Source organism: Rhineura floridana, chromosome 19, assembly GCF_030035675.1.
Source record: "Rhineura floridana isolate rRhiFlo1 chromosome 19, rRhiFlo1.hap2, whole genome shotgun sequence".
Lineage (NCBI taxonomy): Eukaryota > Metazoa > Chordata > Lepidosauria > Squamata > Rhineuridae > Rhineura > Rhineura floridana.
In genome coordinates, this window is record NC_084498.1 from 3,455,071 (window position 1) to 3,478,114 (window position 23,044).

A 23,044-nucleotide genomic window follows, 5' to 3' on the forward strand; every position below is an offset into this window, starting at 1 on the left:
CACAAGCAGGGATTTGAACTCCCAGACTCTGGACTCCCAGCCAGGCTCTCCTCCCCACTGTGCTATACCAGCTGTAGTTTATAGGGACCCCAAAAAGCAAGAAGTCTTAAGACTCCCCAGGTGATTACACCCCTGCCTGTGGCCAACTAGATGTTGCTGAACTCCAACTCCCATCATCCCCAGCTAGTAATAATGCAGGCTGGGGCTGGAGAGGCCAACATCATCAGAGGGCCACCACCTCCCCATCCCTGCCCTACTTGGCCTTGCACTCCTGTTTCCACCTTTCTCACTATATGGGACTCCCCTGCTGAGCTCGGTACTCAGAGTCATCCCACCATTTGCCTTCCTCGTGTCCCAAGACCAATCTCCCGTCTGTGCCTTACTGCGCTTGGCCTCCTGCGCTCCTTATTGGTGCTTCTGTGCTGCTTCTACCAAGACTCCCACCTCCTGCCCACACCAAATAGACAGTGAAACAGAGAGAAAGAGACATATGTGTGTTTGTGTGTGTGAACTCAGAATGGCAAGATCTGTCAATTTCAGTTCTCTGTTTTCCAGTCTTAAATTCAGTCCCCCACATTTCTGCAGCAATTTGCAATTTTTTAAAAAAATCCTCATGGAAATTCTCCAGCATTTTAGTGCTCATTTCTCCTCATGAAACACATTTGTAGGCAGTTTTGACGAATGTACATGTTTTTGCAGGCACTTTTTTGTCATATTACCCATTTTTGTATGTTATTTTCACTCATATATTCGTTTTTATGCACACTTTCCCCTAACATAGGCATTTGTGTAAACACTGCTTGGCGTAACTGTATGGCAAAATCCAAATAAGTGCAAATGTTGAAGGACGGCTGTGTTTCAGTTCTCATATTGTTTTGGAAGGTGTGGATTTGATCGATTCAACTTGAAATGCAAACTGAATCGAATTTCTTGCCCGTTCCTAGTGTGAACTAGAAAAGAAAAAGTGTTCATGAAAAGTGCATGTGTGGAGTAGAAAGCTTGAAATGATTCATAAGGAACATGAAAGTGGGTTGGATTCAGCCCTGGCTGTGCTGCAGGAGAACCCGGGCTGTTTCAGAGGGCACTGGCGCCACCAGCTTAAGAATGTCAGCTCTTGTGCACTTAATTCCAAACAGTTTAAATTCACACCTCTGGCTCTGGGATTCGTGTTCCTTTTCTGGATTGATTGTAGCGTATGCTGCTTTAGGAATCATTTTCTTCAGCATGGTGGGCGTGGGTGTGTTTTAAGTCTAGCAACAGGTAAAACAGTGTCGCTCCCTAGTGCATTGTCTTCAGTGAACGTGTGTGTGGTGCAGTTGGGCTGCACTGGAACATGTCATGGAAGCCTGCTCAAATATCTTCCTGACCAAGTGAAATGACACTTGTGGCCGTGCATTCTCCCTTGTCTCGGTCAGCCGGGATTTGAAGGAGGAACTATCCAGTCATCTGGCTGATGTCTCTTATCGAAGGCAGCAGAACAGAAGGGAAAGGGCAGTGCTGTCCTTTCCGGGTGCCTACTTGACTTTACCCCCAGCCAGTCCATTGGTTCTCTCTGGCACCTGCCTATAAATCAAGGGTGGGAAGCCTGATGGTCCTGCACTACAACTCCCATCATCCCAGTGGCCATGCTGGGTGGGACTGACATCTGATTTCCCATCCCTGCCATATCTGCTTCCTGGGTGTGGATTGCTGCCTAACAATAGCTGGTCTGACCTTGTCTAGATGGTGTTCTTTGGTTCCTTGCATCTGCCGACACATCAGTTGCCTCCCTATGGTGAACAAATATTTTGGACATCCATTTCTGCACACAGGTTTGAACTCCAAGCCGACGGTAAGCTCTTGATCCTGCAGGCCCTCAGTGTAGACTGGGGGTCGCCAGCCTTTTTAGGGCACATTTGGGTTTTTGAGTGATTGCCGTGGGTGCCACCCCCTCTCATCACTTCCCTCCCCTGGATCAGTCCCCAGACACACACACATACCAGAGGAAAAAAGAAAACACAAGCACACAAACTTTGTTTTCCAAGGGATCTGGGTAAAAGTCAGATCCAGTAGAATTAATCTGAGCCCTGAAAAGCTCATAGAACTGAAAGAGGAGGCGGGAAAGTATGCCACTCTTCCAACTTCCTCCTCCAACTGTATGTACTTTTCAAAGGAGAAAATGTTAACTACCTTCGTCACATCATGATCAGAGGGGTGGGGAAGGGGCTCAGAGACTTCATGGGTGCAAGGGGAAGTTTTCAAGTGTGCCATTGTGCCTATTGGCACCATACTGAAGCCACACACCCCTCCCAGTCATCCCCCGCTGCTGAGATGAGAATGAGATCCTTATTAATGCCTTCTCCCACTACAGCAGACTTCCCTAGGAGCCAATCAGCATAAAAGGGGAGAGTGTGAGCTACTGAGAAGAGTCTTCTCAGTGGTTGACCCACCTTTCATTCTGATTGGCTCCAATCAGCAGGGAAGAACAAGGAAGCATGTTAGAAGACTCTTTTCAGTGGCTAACATATTCCCCTTTCATGCTGGTTGGCTCATGGGATGCTGGAGACAAAGGGACCCTCCTGGGACCCTGCTCCCAAAAAAGCAAGGGGTCTAGACTCACCCGAGTCCTCAGATGACTACATCTCTGTCTCCAAGTTCAGTACTATATCTGCTATGCCAAATTGTCACTGGTCAAACGGTATATCTGTAAAGACATGTTGACTGATGGGTTTCTTTCTAGAAAATGAGTGGGATCATCCACCAAAAGCATTCAGACTCTGCGCCGAGAAAAGTTGGATTCCACACCATGTAGAAGGGATGCCAATTAGGCATATCCATGTATTATGTCTGATTTTGATTAACTGATTATGGTGCTATTCATTATGGGGAATCGATGGGGTGCTCCTGCACAGGGCTGAGGACCCACCCATCCCCAACACTGGAAAACTTATTTTTCTGGCCCTCTGGGGTCTGAGATTTCAGCAGTATTGCCCATGAGTGTTCATGGATAGCATTGTTTCCAAAAGGGCTAGAATCTTGTATATATATTTTTTCCTTTTAAGGAACACAGAGATTCTTGGGAAGCTGGATTTTGCACCAACAAAGGACCACTGGAAGCTGCCTTATCCCAGGTCAGACTGTTTGCCCATCTAACCCAGTCCTCTTTACTCTGACTGGCAATAGCTCTCCTCTCCCCCAGACAGACCCCCCCCCCTAGCACTTGCTACCTCCTCCTTTTGACTGGGACCTTCTGCATGCAAAGCAAGTGTGTCACTGACCACTAAACGATGGTCCCTTTCCACATCCACATCCTGCTTTTGTGTGTGTGTGTCTGTGCCTTTGCAGAATCGCTGCATGCACCAACACCCCATAACTAGACCTAGTCCTGAACCAATTGACTTGAGCAAAAGGGAGCCTTCACGAGTCTTTCGTTATATTTTAAAACTGAGATGAATAAATCTTGATTCATGAGTTCTTCTCTGATTCCCAGAATCAGCAGATGCAGAAGCGAGCTCAGCTTCTGCATCCTTGAAGATGGTTGCTTTTGTTTTTTTTGTGTTGGGGAACAAAAATACATTATCATCAGCCGTCGTGAGACAGCATCATAAAACTGTTCTATGTTCTATGTTGCCGTTGCTGGCAAGTTTTATTTTTGTGTGTGCAAGGACTGAAAGTTTATATCCTGTTATGAAGGTTGCCATGGCAAAAACAGGCGACAATCTGCAACCAAAGATATTTCCTCTGTTTTGGTTGCTTGGCAAGAGAAAGATTTTTGCCTCCTCTGCTTGGTCTAGTTCTGCACGCAAAATAGCATTGGGTTCCTGCATTGCTTGTGCTCCAGCTGAGGTAGAAGGATGGGAATGCTTCGGGAGGTGTCCCAGGGGCCCCCAGAACAGCGGCAAACAGCAAGTGGACCAACTGCTATCACGTTGCTGTCCCACTGCAGTGATGGCCAGCTGGTGCCTCCTGAGTTGGATTTGACCCCTGGAACAATTTAAGATTTATAATATTCGCAGGCCGCACTTCAGCAATGCTCTTAAGAGCGGCTTCCGATGAAACAATAATTTGAAAATGATGAAGCGTTTTAAGAAATCACCGTGAAGCAAGACATGGCAGAACAATGAAAGAGGAGCAAATGTCCGACTACTTAAAACGCCAAGCCCTCTTAAGAGGTTGCAACCTGGCACCGAAAAGAAAGACTGTCTAACCCGCTGGCGGAAGAGCTGAGATATGAGGAGCTCGTGCTGTCCACCAAGGGCTAGCCATTCTGCAGGAGAACTTTCCATCTGCCTCTACTGACCTGTTAATGTTATGCGTTGTATATTCTGTCTGTCTTTCTAACTTACTTGAGTTTTTCTTTCTGTTGGAAAAGAAAGCCGACTCTACCCCTGAAGCGAGTGAGAGAGAGTGGGATGGTTTCAGGAAAAGGAAGCTGGAAAGATAGGCCAGACTCACTTATATCCACCTGAGAAGGAGTGACAGCCTCCCTCTGCTTGGAGCACTGCCTGGAAAAAGGCTGCAGTGTTGAAGGGTGCCTGCCCTGGGCCTAGCCAAGCCCCACCTGCCTTGCATTAATTGGCTTGCCAATGGCAGGATGTCTGTGTTATCAATTACTGTTAATAAGGTAATTATCACTCTCTGCACTTCATTTCATTTCCTTCTGACCTCACTGTTTACAGTTCTGCACGCACCAATGTTCTGTGTGCACGCATCCATGCGTGCTTGTGTGTGTTGGGGGAATGTAAGTTGGGCAGTTAGCATAACAACTGTGCATGTTTACCAGGCCTCATAGAGAATATGCCAATAAACCATGTATATAGATCAGGAAATGTGCACATAATCCATTCACAAAGAGGGAGTTGTGTACTTTTCCATATCAATATACATAATCTCCAACAGGCCTTGGAGAATGCTCAAATATCAATTGAATTTTGTACATTCTCCATGTAATATGCATAATCCCCAACAGGCTTTTGGGAATGTGCATATCTTGACCACATTTTCTTCTGATGTGCTTATGTTTATAAAATTATGAACGGATTATCTCCTTATTTTCCTTTCCCCCTCTTCTTACAGTGAGATATTAATTACAGTTAATGTTTTAATTAACAATTCTAATATGAAATTAATACTTACGTTAATTTCTTAATGACAAACCATCAGATTGTTTGATAACTTGTATTTTTATTCATCCTATCTTCTGTGCAAAGATGTATCACTGAACACCAAAATCAGGATCATTCAGACCATGGTGTTCCCGATCTCTATGTATGGATGTGAAAGTTGGACAGTGAAAAAAGCAGATAAGAGAAAAATCAACTCATTTGAAATGTGGTGTTGGAGGAGAGCTTTGCGCATACCATGGACCGCAAAAAAGACAAATAATTGGGTGTTAGAACAAATTAAACCAGAGCTATCACTAGAAGCTAAAATGATGAAATTGAGGTTATCATACTTTGGACACATCATGAGAAGACATGATTCACTAGAAAAGACAATAATGCTGGGAAAAACAGAAGGGAGTAGAGAAAGAGGAAGGCCAAACAAGAGATGGATTGATTCCATAAAGGAAGCCACAGACCTGAACTTACAAGATCTGAACAGGGTGGTTCATGACAGATGCTCTTGGAGGTCACTGATTCATAGGGTCGCCATAAGTCGTAATCGACTTGAAGGCACATAACAAATCTTCTGTGTATTATATATATATATATATATATATATATATATATTTTAAATTGTGAATAGTGTGCAGATACTATTTTCTGTCATAAATTTATATCCCACATTTGCAAAAGGAGCCCTGGGCAGACAACAAGTGATAAAACAAAAATATCTTGAAACCGTCTGAAAAGTAAAACATCCTATTTTAAAAAAAATACTTCCATTATAGATGTAGACTGGGATAAAGTATATATAGATATATGGTTCCAGCCTGACAAAAGGAGATTCACAACATGTAATTGGCTGATGGAATTCAGTAGCCCACAGTGTGACGACAGACAGTAGCAGTCAATTGAAAAACAATTATACAAGTTCATGGCGGAGGATTGGTCTATCAACGGCTATTAGCAAAACAGAGCTTCCAGCTACAGAGGTTGTCTACTTTAGAGTACCAGATACTGGGGCCAAACACCAGGGGGAGCTGTTGCCGGCATGCCCAGCTTGTTGACTTCCTGGAAGTATCTGAGCAAGATGGGCTTTGGTCTGATCCAGCTGCAGACCTTTTCTTATAGCTCTATAGTCAATTGGCTGCTATTTCAGTGGAGGCTGGTAGCTCCATGTCAGTGGGGCAGCAAATCCACTCCAGCTTTCAGTCTGAACTTTTAAGGAGCTGCCCAAGGTGCTGCATCTGCTTGGGGTTTCAGTCTGAACTTTCAAGGAGCTGTCCAAGGCACTTTTCCACTTTCAGCACCTTGGACAGCTCCTTGAAAGTTCAGCCTAAAAAGCGGAGTGTGTTCACTGACCCACTGGCACTGGAGCCACCAGCCGTGTCTGTGCTATTCACAAAGACAGCTAATGACTGGACCTCTGTGTACTGGTTGACCTGAACACAGAGCTCACTGTTTTTGCTCCTGAGAACTCTGCATATGGCTTGCCTGTACCTACTACTCTGTGGCAAGGATAGATGGGACAGGGGTAATGAGAAGGGTCAACAGAGCTGTTCCCTTCTAGGTCAGGAGTTCAAGTTCAGCTCTGGCAAGAAATCAGTTCTGTTGATGGCTGACACCCCTCGAAGTTAGCGGGGACAGCTCCCACCAGCGAAGCCTGGTGGCTAGGTTTTCCCCATCATATCCTGTTCTCCTCACTAATTGGCTCTCCCACTGGCAGCTTCTGGAGAGAAGCCAAAGAGCAACCAGGCACTTGCTCTGCAAGTCCTCAAGCTCACTGCTCAAAAAAATAAATAAAATACAATGGAGAGGAAAACGGACAGATTCATCGCTAGCTGCCGTTGGAGAGAGAGAGAGGCCGCCCTTCTTGTGCTAATGAAGGAGACAGCATCACTTCAGAGTGGTCAAACTGGTACCTGTCAGTCAAATTATCCACATAAGCATGCATTTGGGTGTCTACGGGGGCCTCCTCTGGACTTGAGATGTCTGGTAAATAAAAAACGGAGTTCCCTGTGTTTGTTGATGAAAGCAGTGCAGGCTGTTGGCTCCATGTCAGTGGGGTAGTGAATCCGCTCCGGGTTTTAGTTGGAGTGTTCAGGGAGCTGTCCAACGTGTTCAGAGAAACCCAACGCAGATTCTGCTACTGCACTGACATGGAGCCTCCAGCCTGCACTGGCTGAAGGGAAGGGTGACTGGGTATGGGTGCTCTTGGTCAGAGCTTGGCAAAGTTACTTTTTTGAACTACAACTCCCATCAGCCCCAGCCAGCATGTTCCCTTATAGAGTTGTGCATAAAGTGTTAAGTTGTTCAGAAGTCCAAAAGCAAACTGGGATGCCACATCACTCCGCTCCATGATCCCCCCTCCGCCCCTGTCCCTACCATGTCTGGGAGGAAGGTCATACTCTCCATCTTGCTGGCTTCCCTGCAGAAAGAGATCTCCGGCCACCCCTCCCATCTTTCCCACCGCCAAGGGAAAGGCAGGGTGGGCAGTTGTGGGGCACGGCCATTGGACAAACTTGCCCTAGGAGGTCCCCTTAACTGTCTGTGGGGGGGGGGGAAGAAGAATGAGCTAGTGAGGGGTGGAATACAGGAAGTTGCCTTATACTGAGCAAGATCACTTGCTATTATAACACAATATGACCTACTCTGACCAGCAGCAGGTGTCCAACGTTTCAAGCAGAGGACATTCCGAGCACTACCTGAATCCACCAGGGGCTGAGTGTGGGAGCTTTCGCATTCAAAGCTGGGGATGTAGCATCCAGAAACCACCCGAGAATTAGCTGCGGGCTCCCTCTCACCGCTGGTTTGGGGTCTGGATCAGCCCTTGATTGCATACAGTGCCTCTGATCTGGCTGGACTAGGGAGGGGTGAGAATTTCGGTTCAGTACACATTTCAAGCTGAATCTATCAAATCTGCACTTTCCAAAACAATTGTTTTTGTTATGTGCCTTCAAGTTGACTACGAGTTATGGTGACCCTATGAATCAGCGATCTCCAACAGTTACAGTTGTCTTGTGCCTATCTGATGGGACATAAAATGGGACCACCCATGAATAAGGTAGTGATTTCTGTACTCTGGGGGGGGGTATACACAGGTATATTGGTTCCAGAGCTTGGCAAAGTTACTTTTTTGAACTACAACTCCCATCAGCCCCAGCCAGCATGGCCACTCTCTGTTTTGGGAGGTTTCAGGATGAAGGAAAGGAGAAGGCAACATTTCCACTTTCCTGCTCTCCAGAGCTCTCCTTGCCCCACTACACAGAAATAAAGGACTCTGGTTTAGGGCCGGCTGTCAGCTTCAAACTCTGCTTTAGCAAAGCAGGGAAAGGCTTTAGAAAGGGGGGGGATCTCACTCCTTAGATCTCACCCAGCTTACGTAAAACCTCACTCGCACTACAAGGCATTTTAGTTCCAGACTGACTGGAGCACTGAACAGGAGCTGGTGAGACGTTTTGCTGAGAAGCCTACTTGCCATCACAATAATATCATATTAAACGGAAGGGATGGCCATACTGAGCCTACTGGGCCCAGTTAGGATGTAATGCTGGGTGGGGTCAGGGAACCAGCCCTGCCTCTCCGGACAACAGCTGGACCTCCCACTCCCCCCCCCCCGTCCTGAGACTTTGAAACTGCTCCTTTTTTGTTGTTATATTCCTTGGAAGGGTGGAACAAAACCTCACACCTAACAAGCCATAAAAGGCAAAGAGTGAAGGAAGGCCTTCGCAAGGGGATCTGGACAGCAAGGGTTGCAGGCAACCCAGCTGCCTATTTAGCTGAAGGTGTCCAGCCCCCGGGGCTACGCTGTGCATAAGCTGATCTTTGGATCTTTAATCAAAAACGCTCCTCGTTTGGGGGAGATTTACAGGACTTGATCATTATTAGCAGGGCCTTGATCCAAAGGGAGGAGATTTCAGCACAGCCTTTACAAATGCCCAGCATTGTAAGTGTGGGGATCTCTGTAAGGAATCTTGTTCCCAAGACCGCCCCAAGGCTCCTCTGTTTATCTCCTGGACACTTTTGATGCCACGGCCATTTGTTTAACAATAACATATTTCTGCAACGCCTCAATCTGTCTCTCCTCCTCCTGGCCCTAAATGCCCAGTGTTGGGCTGTCTGTTGCACATACTGTCTAAGAAAGGAGTCTCTGGGTAAAGGAGATTTGTGACGACTTGAGGGAGATCATCTTTAAAACAAACAGACCAAAAGCACCCAGCTGGAAGGGCACTGACGTGCAGGCTCCACTGCTTTTCAGTCTTTCCAAACAGGCATGGGCGAAGGGCCAGTCTTGGATGAGTAGAGATCTAACCATCTTGACCATAAATGACTGCAAACAGAGGGCTGCAAATCATCACTGCAAGCTTGGCCCCCAAAGACAAATCACTGGAAGTTGCTGGAAATTTTTCTTGCAACCTGTTCTTGGGAAGGAGAAAAGCATTTGTTAAAATGTAATATAGTCTTCCAGCAAAGAGGTCTGCAGTTTCGACATTGGCTTCATTGGACTTTTGGATGTACTTGCTCAGGTGGGGAAAAATCTGTGTGGTGCATTTTCTTTTAAAACATGTATGTGTCCTCCTGTCCTGCTATAGAAATGGATGCTGTGACTGTCCAAGGGGCCATCCACCCTTGATTTCTGTAATGTTCATAATACCACTTCTCAAGAGCTACTGAGAGGGGTTTCTAGGCTGTTGGTGATTTTGTGTGTCTGTGTCTGTGTGTGTTTTCTCCTCACCCCCACAAATATAAATGGGGAATCTAATGAAGAGTGTTCTGAACTGAGTAACATTTGGGGAACAGATTTTGTTGGGCTTTTGTCTGCATAGGAATTGGCCCACGTGATCCAGGCACTGTGCGGCTGAGCATGGAAGCCCCTGCGTGGCACAGCTCAGGATATTCACTTGACAGCAAAAGTATAACAAAAAGAAAAGATGCTCCTTGTGCCAGAAAAACTTCCAAGGTGAAATGTGACGACTTTGCTTTGTGGATGGAAAAGCAAATGGTGCGTGAGGCTGCAGAGGGAAGCTGGCCGACAGACGAAGGCTGTGGTGTTCACATCTCCACAAGAAACTTGCAGATGAGCAGAGTAACAGGCGAAAGAGCCTCAACAGGGCAGCTGGCAGAGGAGCTGCTCTCTGAGCGGCGCCGAGTCACATGGCGAACGCATGGAAAGGGCCCGGACAGCAAAATCTCTTTGCAGGTGTTCAAAAGGCAGTGCTCAGAAGAAGCTGGAGGCAGGAAGGTGAGTGCTCTTTTGTGTAGACTAGAGGAAACTGAACTCAGCATCGTGACCCAAGAGGGAGAAATCCACCCATTTGACTTTCCAGAATCTGAAAGGAAAAGGGAAATGACAGAGCACAGTTGGCCGCTGGTTCAAATAAATAACCTCAGCAGGAGTCAGGAAAGTTTTGAAAGAGAGTCTGGAAGGGGGAGTGCAGATATGATCAACACTTTCCAGGGGGCATTGAGGAGACACACAACGCGGTCACATTCTGAGAGCAGTGTGGAGAACAGGCAAGTAAACAAGCTGATGCTGAACTCCCCCAGTGATGAAAGCAAGGCCGCGGTCCTGAGTTTCCTGGATACTTCTGAAGATCCAAGAAATGGAGAAATGGAGAGCCCTCCTCCCCTTCAAAGCAGGGGAGAAACTGGAGGACAACAGTTTGCCCTTCCCAACAGGCAAGGTGGAAACCTGAAACAGCTTGCTGAATGTGCCTCTTGGCCCGACAGAGCCCCAAACGGTTGCCATGTTGCTCTGACTGGCACAGAATATTCAGGGGAGGTGCCTGGGAGTGATAAGGTGAACAAGGGCCTTGAGATAAAGGTGACTGCTTTAAACCTTGCCTTAGTTTCTGGAGAGACTGAAAAACATTTAAGGGAGAACTGCAGCCCGTCCCTGGAGACAAGCGGGGAGAACCCTGGTGTCTGCAATGAACTGGGTTTTGATTCAGAGAGCCAGGCAGGTTGCTTGCAAAGTCCTGGGAAAGAGGCCCAGCTGGCAGAGAACCTCAAGGCCACAACAGCCACTGTCATGGTGGTGACCCTGCAGAACCCTTTTCATGATGCCAATGAAGATGGCCCAAGCCAAACAGCTGGAGAAGACTCTCCAGGAAGCAGGGAACGTCGGCCGCAGGAGCACAGAAAGCGGGAGAATAAGCAAGAGGACGAGAAAGCGCTGAAAGTGGCAGACGTGAAGAAGACGTTTGAGAAGCCCAAGCCTGCAGGGGAGAAAGCCACACCACCTCCTCGGAAAGGTGAGATGGGGACGCTGTGCTTGGGGCAAGATGGCCTACGTTTGCAGTGGCTAAGGAGAAGGGTTCAAAAGCTCTCAGTTGCCCCCTTGGCCTTAGAGCAGAGCGCAAGAACCCTGAGCAGGTAAGATCATCTTGTCGTTAGATCTCCAGGTGATCACAATGGCTGGATGCCAGCTTTTGAGTGGCACAGAGTTCTGCCTCAGGCTGGATGTCCAACAACAGAAAGGAGTGTGTGTGTGCGTGTGTGAGAGAAGATGACCATGCAATAAAGCTTGCAAGTAATTGCAGTAAGTTAAATGTCAAGAAAGGGAGTGAATATCTTAATGCCGCTTAAACCTACAGAGGAACTAGGTCCCCTGTGAAATGTTCAAAATGCCCAAATTGTGTTGAAATGTCTGTGTGCAACTTTGGCTCTCCACTTTCTTTCCCCGTTCCATGACAATGTCTCCAGAGACTCAGACTAACTTTGTTCAATTAGCTTTGTTGAATTTCCTGCTGGCATGCAACTGGTTTTGTCTTTTGAGACCATAATTCACCCATCGCATTTGCAGGGCATCCTGCTTATTCTGCTGAGCTGAGCCCTGGGCCTCTGCCCTAATGTTCTGGCCTGATGGCATTTGTGAGGGTAACCTGATTCTGCCAACTCTGAATGTTTATTATTATTTATTATTTATTTATCAGATTTGTATCCCACCCTTCCTTCCAGTAGGAGCCCAGGGCGGCAAACAAAAGCACAAAAAAACCCCTCTAAAACATCATAAACACAGACTTTAAAATATATTACAACAAAACATCCTTAAAAACATATTAAAACAAAACATCTTTAAAAACATCTTTTTAAAAAAGGCTTTAAAAGCATATTAAAATGCAATTCCATCATATATGGTTCCCTTTTTATTTTATTATATTATATTATATTTCATTATTTGATTTATATCCCGCCCTTCCTCCCAGCAGGAGCCCAGGGCTTCTCCTTGTGGTGGATCTAGAAAACTAAGGGTTGTACCCAACTAAGTTTTAGTCAGGAGGGTAGACCTGTTGAAATTAATGGAGAGCCAGTGTGGTGTAATGGTTAGGGTGTTGGACTTTGACCTGGGAGACCAAGGTTGGAATCCCCCATTCAGCCATGAACCTCCCTGGGTGACCTTGGGCCAATCACTGTCTCTCAGCCTAACCTACCTCACAGGGTTGTTGTGAGGATAAATTGGGGGATGGAGAATGATGTACATCATCTTGAGCTCCTTGGAGGAAAGGTGGGATATAAACAGATAATGAACCTAAGTCAGGTCCATTAATTTCAATGGGTCTACTCGGAGGAGGACTTACACTGGATACCACCAGAAGTGTTTTTGTTTGTTCCAGGTTTGTCACTAATTATCAGGGTCCTTTTATCCCATAGAGTGACACTGAGTACTTACTGTGGGATGGATACTCCTCATGCATAGAAGCTTTTCATAACATCACATGATGTTGTTGGCTTTAAAATTCTGGTCCATATTTTTTGCTCATTTAATTTGGATTTAATATTTCTAGGGAAAATATGATGTTAAAAACAAACAATTGCCCACAACATGTTTGCAGTATTAAGGCCCTTTGTGGTTATGCAAGTGTCTCCTTTTAACCAGGATTCCCCCCCTTTTTATTTTCAAATTTCTGCTATTACAACACGGTCCCTGCAACAGTAATAACAATGTAATATTTATTTAGCATCACATGATGATTAGAGAGGTGGATTTGTAGCTGGGATCCTACACATTTTCCTTTCTGGCAGATGGGCTGCATTAAAAGTACCTTCTGATAGGAAATGCCGCTAGTGATAAATTATATATTTTCCCACACAAAATAAATGTATTTGTTATAGTAAATGGAAATTATTATTAATCTGAGCATTTGGTACTTTACAATGAGATACAATGAGGCTTAGTTATCCCTTGGCCTGAAAAATCGATACCTTATTCCAAAAATGTTTCAGCTTCATCATATCCCAAAATGGGGATTGTTTTCTTCAGTTGTCTGGGTGATGAATTGATTTTTAAAAAGGCGGTCTTATGCATAATAAACAATAGAATTTGCTGTCACAAGAAATTGGCGATGATAGCAGCTGGCTTAGTCAGCTTTCAAACAGGATTAGACAAATTTGTGGAGGGAAAGGCTTAGCAGCAGCTAGCACCCAATGATCACTAAGTGGACCCTCCATGTTCAGAGGCAGTATACAACTTATAGCCAGATTCTGGGGCCAAAACAAGGATGGCTACTGCCCTCACCTCCTTCCCTCATCTTTCCAGAGCCAGGCACATCTGTTTGGCCACTCACTGCTGGAAACCAGATTCTGAGCTAGGTGGATCTTCCCTCTTCATTCATTCATTCATTGGCGATCACTCGTGGCCAAGTAAGATTGTCTTCCAGGGTAAGGTCTTTAAAAATGGGTCCGTAAGTGACTGTGGAGGCCAATTGTGGATCCACACAGTCTCCCGCAGTGAGCACATAGGTTTCCAGATGGAAGATGGTCACAATGAAGATTTGCTTGATGTGCCTTCCGCTTAGCTCGTTTGTCCCTCTTATGCTGTTCCCGTTCAGAGAGTGACGGCTTTAAGCCAGAGCTTGGAAAAATTACTTTTTTTGAACTACAACTCCCATCAGCCCAATCCAGTGGCCATGCTGGCTACATTCCAATAAGACAAAAGTAAACAATTTAGCAAACATAAAATAAATTCAATATTACAAAAGAAATAATCTAAACTTAAATACATATGTACAATCCATCTCTTTGGCCGTTGTCACTTCCGGAGGACTGGTGGAGTTCCATTGTTTGAGGCAGAAACAAATGTTTTATTTATTTACTACTTTGTTGTTTTTATTGCAATGTATACTTTCCCCTTCAGTCACATTACTGGGGCAGCTTACCATAAAATATTAAGAACCCAATTGAATTAGTGCATAAAAATAAGCAAAAAGCCCCATAAAAATCACATATGGCAGAATGATACTTTTGTATAGCTCTTTTCAGGTGTTCAAAAGGTGTCAGAAGCCTGAAAGACTGTCTTACCCCTTATATACTCAGTCGATCACTGCGCTCTGCAGGTGAGGGTCTCCTGCAGGTACCATAATAATAATAATAATAATAATAATAATAATAATAATAATAAATTAATGTATGTGTCGCCTATCTGGCCGATGGCCACTCTAGGCGACGTACATGTAAACAGTTAAAACACCATACAGTAAAATACAATAATACAATATATTTATTTATTTATTTATTTAATTTAATTTATATACCGCCCTAAGCCCGAAGGCTCTCTGGGCGGTGTACAAAAAGATAAAAAACAAGCAATGTATAAATACAATAAATCAAGAAAACAAAACAAACAAACAATAAAAGAACCAAACAACATCCAAAATACAAATAATGATGAAAATGCTATTAAAACACACTTTAAAATGCCTGGGAGTATAAAAAGGTTTTCACCTGGCGCCGAAAAGATAGTAGCGTCGGCGCCAGGCGCACCTCATCGGGGAGACTGTTCCACAGTTCGGGGGCCACCACGGAAAAGGCCCTGGTTCTAGTCACCACCCTCCGAGCTTCTCGATGGGATGGCACTCAGAGGAGGGCCTTAGATGTTGAGCGTAGTGTCCGGGTAGGTTCATATTGGGAGAGGCGGTCCACCAGGTATTGTGGTCCCATGCCGTGTAGGGCTTTATAGGTCAAAACCAGCACTTTGAATCTAGCCCGGAAACAAACAGGAAGCCAGTGCAGACGGGCCAGAACAGGTGTTATATGAGCAGACCTTCTGGTCCGCGTCAGCAATCTGGCCGCTGCATTCTGGACTAGTTGTAGTTTCCGAACAGTCTTCAAGGGCAGCCCAACGTAGAGCGTATATGAACAGTACAGCGATACAGGGGCGATAACAATACTAGTGCAGGGTAGGAGGCATTTCAATCATAAAAGTTAACCCTCCCCGGAAATCCCAAAGGCCTGTTGAAAGAGCCAGGTCTTTAAGGCTTTACGGAATACATTTAGGGAAGAGGCGTGCCGTAGATCTTGTGGGAGGGAGTTCCAAAGGGTGGGGGCCGCCACTGAGAAAGCCCTCTCTCTAGTTCCCGCCAATCTAGCTGTTTTTGTTGGCGGGATTGAGAGAAGGCCCTATGTGGCTGATCTTGTCGGGCGGCATAATTGGTGGCGTTGAAGGCGCTCCTTTAGATAAACTGGGCCGAGACCGTATAGGGATTTAAAGGTTAATACCAACAACTTGAATTGGGCCCGGAAAACAACTGGAAGCCAGTGTAGATCGAATAACACTGGTGTGATGTGATCTCGGCGGCGACTATTCGTAAGTAGTCGAGCCGCCGCGTTTTGTATAAGTTGTCGTTTCCGGACCGTTTTCAAGGGTAACCCCATGTAGAGCGCATTACAGTAATCTAATCGAGAGGTGACCAGGGCGTGTACTACCAGTGGAAGCTGATGAACAGGAAGGTAGGGTTGCAGCCTTCGTATGAGGTGTAGTTGATACCAGGCTGCCCGGCTCACTGCCGAAATCTGAGCCTCCATGGACAGCCTGGAATCAAGTACAACCCCGAGGCTGCGGACCTGGTCCTTCAGGGGTAAACTCATCCCACTGAACTTCAGGTCAACATCTCCCAACCTTCTCTTATCCCCCACGAGTAGCACCTCGGTCTTATCGGGGTTCAACTTCAGCTTGTTCCTTCCCATCCATCCACTCACAGATTCCAGACACTTGGACAAGGTCTACACAGCCAACTCTGGTGAAGATTTAAACGAGAGGTAGAGCTGAGTGTCATCCGCATATTGGTGACACTGCAGCCCAAATCTCCTAATGATTGTCCCCAGCGGCTTCATATAAATGTTAAATAGCATGGGAGAGAGGATAGAGCCCTGTGGCACACCACAATTGAGAGGCCAAGGGTCTGAAACCTCCTCCCCCAATGCTACCTGTTGATGCCTATCGGAGAGAAAGGATCGGAACCACTGTAATACAGTGCCTCCAATTCCCAATCCCTCCAGGCGATGTAAAAGGATACTGTGGTCGACAGTATCAAAAGCCGCTGAGAGATCGAGGAGGACAAGAAAGGTGAATTCTCCCCTATCTAATGCCCTCCTCATATCATCTACCAGAGCGACCAAGGCTGTTTCAGTTCCGTGACCAGTCCTGAAACCCGATTGGTATGGATCCAAGTAATCCGTTTCATCCAAGTGTGACAACAACTGGTTGGCCACCACTCGCTCAATGACCTTGCCCAAGAATGGTAGATTCGAAATTGGGCGAAAGTTATTGAAAACTTGGGGATCCAAGGAGGGCTTCTTTAAGATGGGCTTTACAATTGCCTCCTTGAAGGCTGATGGCATCACACCCTCTTTCAAGGATGCGTTTACCACCGCCTTGATCCCCTTGCCCAATTTCTCTCTGCAGCTCATAAGGAGCCACGATGGGCAAGGATCCGTTAGGCAAGTGGTAGGCTTCACGGTCGAAAGCACCTTGTCCACATCCTCAGAAGGGAGAAGCTGAAACCGATCCCAACTTACCGGTATGCAACTGGCCAACTCTGGTTCACTTACTGTGTCCACGGCGCATGGGATCGAGCTCCGTAAGTGTTCGATTTTATCGGCGAAGTGCTTTGCCAATATGTCACAGGAGGCCTTTGACTGTTCCAAGGGTTCCTGGGCAACTGGACCGACCAGGCTTCGAACCACCTGGAACAGCCTCCTGGGACAGCACTCTGCAGACGCAATAGAGGCAGCAAAGAAAGCCTTCTTTCCTGCCTTTATTGCCACTTGGTAGGCAGCTACTGCTGCTCTAACCTGTGTCCGGACATCTTCGGAGCGGGATTTCCGCCACCGGCGTTCTAGTCGTCTCACCTCCTGCCTCAGAGTACGCAACCGTGGTGTATACCACGGTGCTAACTGAGTTCTATTCAGGGGGAGAGGACGTTTCGGAGCCACGCAGTCTAATGCCCTGGTGATCCCATCATTCCACTCCCTCACCAGGGTTTCGACCGGGCGACCTTCAGCAGGTTCCAATTCCCCTAGCGCAGTCAGGAATCCATCTGGATCCATCAGGTGCCTGGGGCGGACCATTCTAATAGGTCCTTCACCCCTGCGGAGGGGGCGTGGCATTGAGAAGTCTATGTTTACCAGGTAGTGATCTGACCATGACACAGGGGTGGAATAAACCACTCCCAACTTCAGAGCACTTCTCTCCTCTCCCAGGACAAACACAAGGTCGAGAGCATGACCGGCTACATGGGTGGGCCCAGTACTACTAAGGTGCAGTTCCCAGGAAGTCATGATTTCCAGGAAATCCTGAGGAGCTCCAGTGAGAGCGGCCTCGGCATGCACGTTGAAGTCACCCAGCACTATCAAGTCTGGGGACAACGCCCGTACAGCCGAGACCACCTCCAGCACCTCGGCCAGGGAGTCTGCTGTGCAGCGGGGTGGGCGGTACACCAGCAGGATCCCCAAACTGCCCTTCGGGCCCAACCTCCAGTACATACAATCAACAAATTGAGTCCTATGGAGAGGAGGCCTGGCAAAAACCAAAGACTCTCGATAGATGACTGCCACGCCCCCTCCCCGCCTTCCCACCCTTGGCTGCTGTGCGCAACGGAAACCAGGTGGACACATGGCCTCAAGAATGGGAGCAGAGGCCTCGTCCAACCAAGTCTCCGTAATACATGCCAGGTCTGCCCGCTCATCCAAGATCATGTCATGGATGAGCGAAGTTTTTTGCGCCACAGACCTGGCATTATACAAGAGCAGTCGAAGGTCGGTCGGAACCTTGCATCCCCCAGTTTTCGTCTGGTTCTGGACAGACCCGGAACAGGGGATGGGTATAATACATCTATCCCCTGTTCCCCTATTCAGGCGTGGTCTTATCAGGAGGTCCGTTCCACACATCGTAAGAAGGGGAACTTTAGTATAGTGGCACCAACCCTTTGGAATTCCCTCCCCTTAAATATTAGACAGGTGCCATTATCTTTCTGGCACCTACTGTAGATCTTTCTCTTTCAACAAGCCTTTTATGTAGAGACCTTATCCTAGTCTGTGTCTGTGCTGGAATGGCTTGTTAAGATGTTTTAAACATTTTTTAAAAAAGATGTTTTTAAGATATTTTGTTTTAATGTGTTTAAAGTCTTTTGTTTTTACGATGTTTTAAAGCGCTTTTAGTGTTTTTGTTTGCTGCCCTGGGCTCATTCTGGGGGGAAGGACGGGATATCAGCTGTATCAGCTCCACTGGTTGCCCATTTGTTTCCGGGCACAATTCAAGGTGCTGGTTTTGACCTATAAAGCCTTATACGGCTTAGGTCCAGGCTATCTGTCAGAGCGCCTCTCCCTCTATGAACCTGCTCGGACTCTAAGATCCTCCAGCGAGACCCTTCTCATTACCCCTTCTTTCCTGCAAGTTCATCTTGCAGAGACACAGAATAGGGCTTTTTCGGTGGCCACCCCTGGACTGTGGAATTCTCTCCCTAGTGAGGTTCGGTTGGCTTCCTCATTATCGATTTTTCGTGCGCAGGTGAAGACTGTTCTATTTAGATGGGCTTTTAACTAATGTAGTTAGTTTTAACTTATGTTTATTTAATTTATTTTTAAATTGTTTAAAATGAATAGCATGTTTATTAATCATTTCTGGTTTTTAATGTAAGCCGCCCTGAGTTCCTCGGGAAAAGGGCGGGGTATAAACTTTTTAAATAAATAAATAAATAAATATAAATTTAATAAATAAATAATAGTGTGTGAGCCTGAGCTGTTAGAACACAGAAACGTTCTGAGTCAGGCCACTGGCCCATCTTGCTCTGAACCGGCTATGTCTAGACCAGCCTTTCTCAGCCTTTGGGTCCCCAGATGCTGATGCACTACAGCCCCCATCAGCCCCAGTCAACATGGCCAATAGTTAGCAATGATGGGAACTGTAGTCCAGCAACCTCTGAGGACCCAAAGGTTGAGAAAGGCTGTTCTATGCCATAAATGGGTAACCTGCTATCCTCCAGATGTACGGCAGCTGGACTACAACTCCCATCATCCATGATCACTGACCATACCAGCTGGGACTAGCAGGAGATGGAGTCCAACAATTTCTGGAAGACCACAGGATCCACATCCCTGGTCTGCACTGACTGGCAGCTTCTCTCCACAGTTTTGGACAGGGTTCTTCCCTCAAACCTACCTGGAGACACCAGGGATTGATCTTGGGGCTTTCTGCCTGCAAAACATGTGCTCTACGACTGAGCTAGGGCCCTGTAATTGACTGCTGACCCAACTGGCTCTCCTCAGCATTAGCTGTCATGTGACCTTTTGTGCTGCTGGGTGTGGGAAACGTAGTCAATGTATTTGGGGGGGGTATGATAATCACTGGGAAAGCTGAGAGAGACTACAGGTGAGAGCAAGCAGGGCCTGCCCAACATATTTCGCTGCCTGAGGCAGCAGACAAGATGGCGTCTTCCCATTGATGTGCAGAAACTAACTGGATTGGCCATTGACTCTTACTTCAGCACTGGTGATGGGACCGGGTCCTCCAGTGAGGGAGTGGGGAGAAATTCGATCCAGTTTGCATTTGAAGCCGAATCTATCAAATTCGCCCTTTCTGAAACAATATGAGAACCGCAACAGAGACGTCCTTCAGAATTTGAACTTCTTTGAATTTTGCGATGCCGTTCTCCAACCAAAGAATGTTTACAAAAATGCATGTGTAAGGGGAAAGTGTGCATAAAAATGAATATATGAGTGGAAATAACATGCAAAAATGCATTGTGTGATGAGAAACTGCTTGCAAAAATGGGAACATTCGTCAAAACTGCCTACAATATTTATTTATTAGGAGAAATTTGCACTAAAATACTGGAGAATTTTCATTAGGAATTTTTTTATTTAAAAAATCACCAATGGCTGCAGAAATGCGGAGAACCAAATTTAAGGTTGCAAAAATAAGAAACTGAGAGAACCGAAATGGACAGATCTCTCCATCCCTAGTCCAGCACACCCGAAGGCAGCGATCTTGCTTAGTGTGTGATGGATCAGGCTGCAGCCTGGTGAACAGATTTTGGGACAGAGGTGGAGAGTCTCAGGCACAGGGGCCTAAAGTGGCCCTCCAGGCCTCTGCGTCTAGCCCTCGGGACTCTTGGAAGATTCAGGACAGACAAAAGAAAGTACTTCTTTATGCAGCGCGTAGTTAAACGATGGAATTTGCTCCCACAGGAGGCAGTGATGGCCACCAAATTGGATGGTTTTAAACAGAGCTTGGAAAAGTTACTTTTTTGAACTACAACTTCCATCAGCCCAGTCCAGTGGCCATGCTGGCAGGGGCTGATGGGAGCTGTAGTTTAAAAAAAGTAACTTTCCCAAGCTCTGGTTTTAAAAGAGGATTAGAGAAATTCATGGAGGATGAGGCTATTGGAGGATACTAGCCGTGATGGCTCTGCCTTCACGGTCGGAGGCAGCATGCTTCTGAATACCATTTGCTGGAAACTGCAGGAGGGGGAGAGTGCTCTTGCGCTCAGGTCCTGCTTGCAGGCTTCCAACACGCATCTGGTTGGCCACTGTGGGAACAGGATGCTGGGCCGGATGGGTCCTCTTTGGCCTGATCCAGCTATGGAGCTCTTCTTATGTCCTTCTCAAGCTAGGCCACACCCCTTCCCAGGCCACGGCCCTCACTGGTCTTGTTCTACGTCTTCCTCAAATGACTTGTCTGGCTGCGCTGTATCCTTGGACTTTGATCATGACCCTTGCTTGCTTGGATGCGCAGAGCATATAGAAACCCTTGGCTTTTGCATGGCTGGAATGTAGCCTATTGTGCAAAGGTAAATTGCATATATTGCTTCACCCTCCACTGGCATGCCCCACGGAAGGTACCCCATGAGGGAATGGGGCCTTCGGGCTGAAACATGGTCCTCACCCGTTCAAGGAAATGAGATTAATCTGGAAAGGTGGGGTCTCCTTTGTGGCATTTGTTATCTGGCCATTGCTCCAACCAGCTCTGCTACCCTTTGTCAGAGGTTGCCTCAGGTGGTCTCTGATCCATCATAGGTTTAGCTGGGAGGATATCAGGTATCTGAAAGCCATTATCTGGGCCCCAGAGTCATATCCCCTCCACTTCATACATAAACATGGCACTACCAGACTCTCAGAAATGCAGAGGAAGTGTGTGTGTGTGTGTGTGTGTGTGTGTGTGTTGTGTATTAGGACAGAATAGTATTTGACAGATTTACTGCAGAAAGGATCATGTTACTGTTAAATGTAAACACAGCCCCAAACTAATTGAGCTATATATTAATCACCTGAGGAAAATATTTTTACTGAAATTGTTCATATTAAAAATAGAAAATATCGCTTTATAAAGACACAAAGACACACGTTGCTGCATTCATCACTCTCTGACAAGCCTCTCCTAATTCAGTTCATCTGTTATGCCAGCCTTCCCCAACCTGGTTGGGCTGGCTGAAGCTGACTTTAGTCCAAACCATTGAGAAGGCACCAGACTGGTGAAGGCTGTGTTCTGCCCTGTAAGGTAAAAGAACAAAGGGAGACCCATCTGTTTCTGTAGCTAATTGCGGCTTTCTTCATTAGCATCCCCATATTTTAATTAGAACTCAACCTTTTCAGACCAAGAACAGAGCGCAGAAATAGAATATGACGGAAGGCAAGGAAAACGCAGTTAATCTTGTCAGTGCTCATTGGCCACATCATCATGCTTTGACTTGTATCTTGATAGTAGCCCCTTTCAGGCATTCAAATAATATGTGTGGGAATACAGGGTGCCAGCCTCATCCCCCCCAACCTTCCTGTCCTTGGAGCAGCTCTGTCCCCAGCCTGCCCATGGGGAGGGGGAATGTCTGAAAGGGAATTCAGCTGCAGGTGCTTAGAATCCCCTATAAAGTCGGGAGCCTTGATTGTGCAGGTTCCGAGTGCATTCAGCCAAACGTGAAGCATCCCCCTTCAGACCTTTGGCCTCAAAGCGCACAGGTCAGAAGTGGAACCAGTGTGGGGATAGAGATGTTAGGGGCAGGGCTGGGTGCCATACACTTTATTTGAACACCTAAATAGGGCTTTTGCGTCTAATAGTTTTGTTTATGGGAGAGCAAGGTCCTGATTTCAGTCTCTTTGTCATGCGGTAGCATGACCAAGAAGGAGAACTCAGGGTGGGACTCTGCAAATAGGATGGCTCCATCCTTAAATGGCTGCCTTTGAGTTCTGCAGAAGGACACAAGCATTAAGCTTTGTAACACTATGTTGTGTATGTGTGGCTCTCTCTCAAGGCAATGAGTTTTAGGCTGTAAACGTGCTAGTCGCCAGATGAAAGCATTTCCATGAGCCACACCTGGAGGGGGAACAGGTTTATCTGCTGATCAGCTGCGAAATCTCTTTGAAGCTGAATTTTTAAAAATGCACTCAGGCTGCTCCCACCCGGTTTTACAGAAAAAGGAATGGGTTTTGACTAGTGTCATGTGCCCCCATTTTCAGAATGGAGAGGTGGAAATCAGAGCTTGGCAAAGTTACTTTTTTTGAACTACAACTCCCATCAGCCCAATCCAGTGGCCATGCTGGCTGGGGCTGATGGGAGTTGTAGTTCAAAAAAAGTAACTTTGCCAAGCTCTGGTGGAGATGCACTGGAAGTGGCAGAACAGGGAGGGTATCTCCCCTTATTATATCAGTGAGGGTGAATCCTCTTTCATCTTCTGCTGTCTCCCTTCTCA

General features: G+C 46.5%; 1 protein-coding gene across 1 annotated transcript in view; it reads left to right on the top strand.

Annotated features, from left to right (window-relative positions):
- Positions 1–9,948: 9,948 nt before the first annotated feature.
- Positions 9,949–23,044, top strand: part of CORO1C (coronin 1C) — an 83,701-nt gene continuing 70,605 nt past the window's right edge. Inside the window, exon 1 of the mRNA XM_061602396.1 lies at positions 9,949–11,338. Coding sequence (XP_061458380.1) covers positions 9,949–11,338 — 1,390 coding nt within the window. The remainder of the gene's footprint in view (positions 11,339–23,044) is intronic.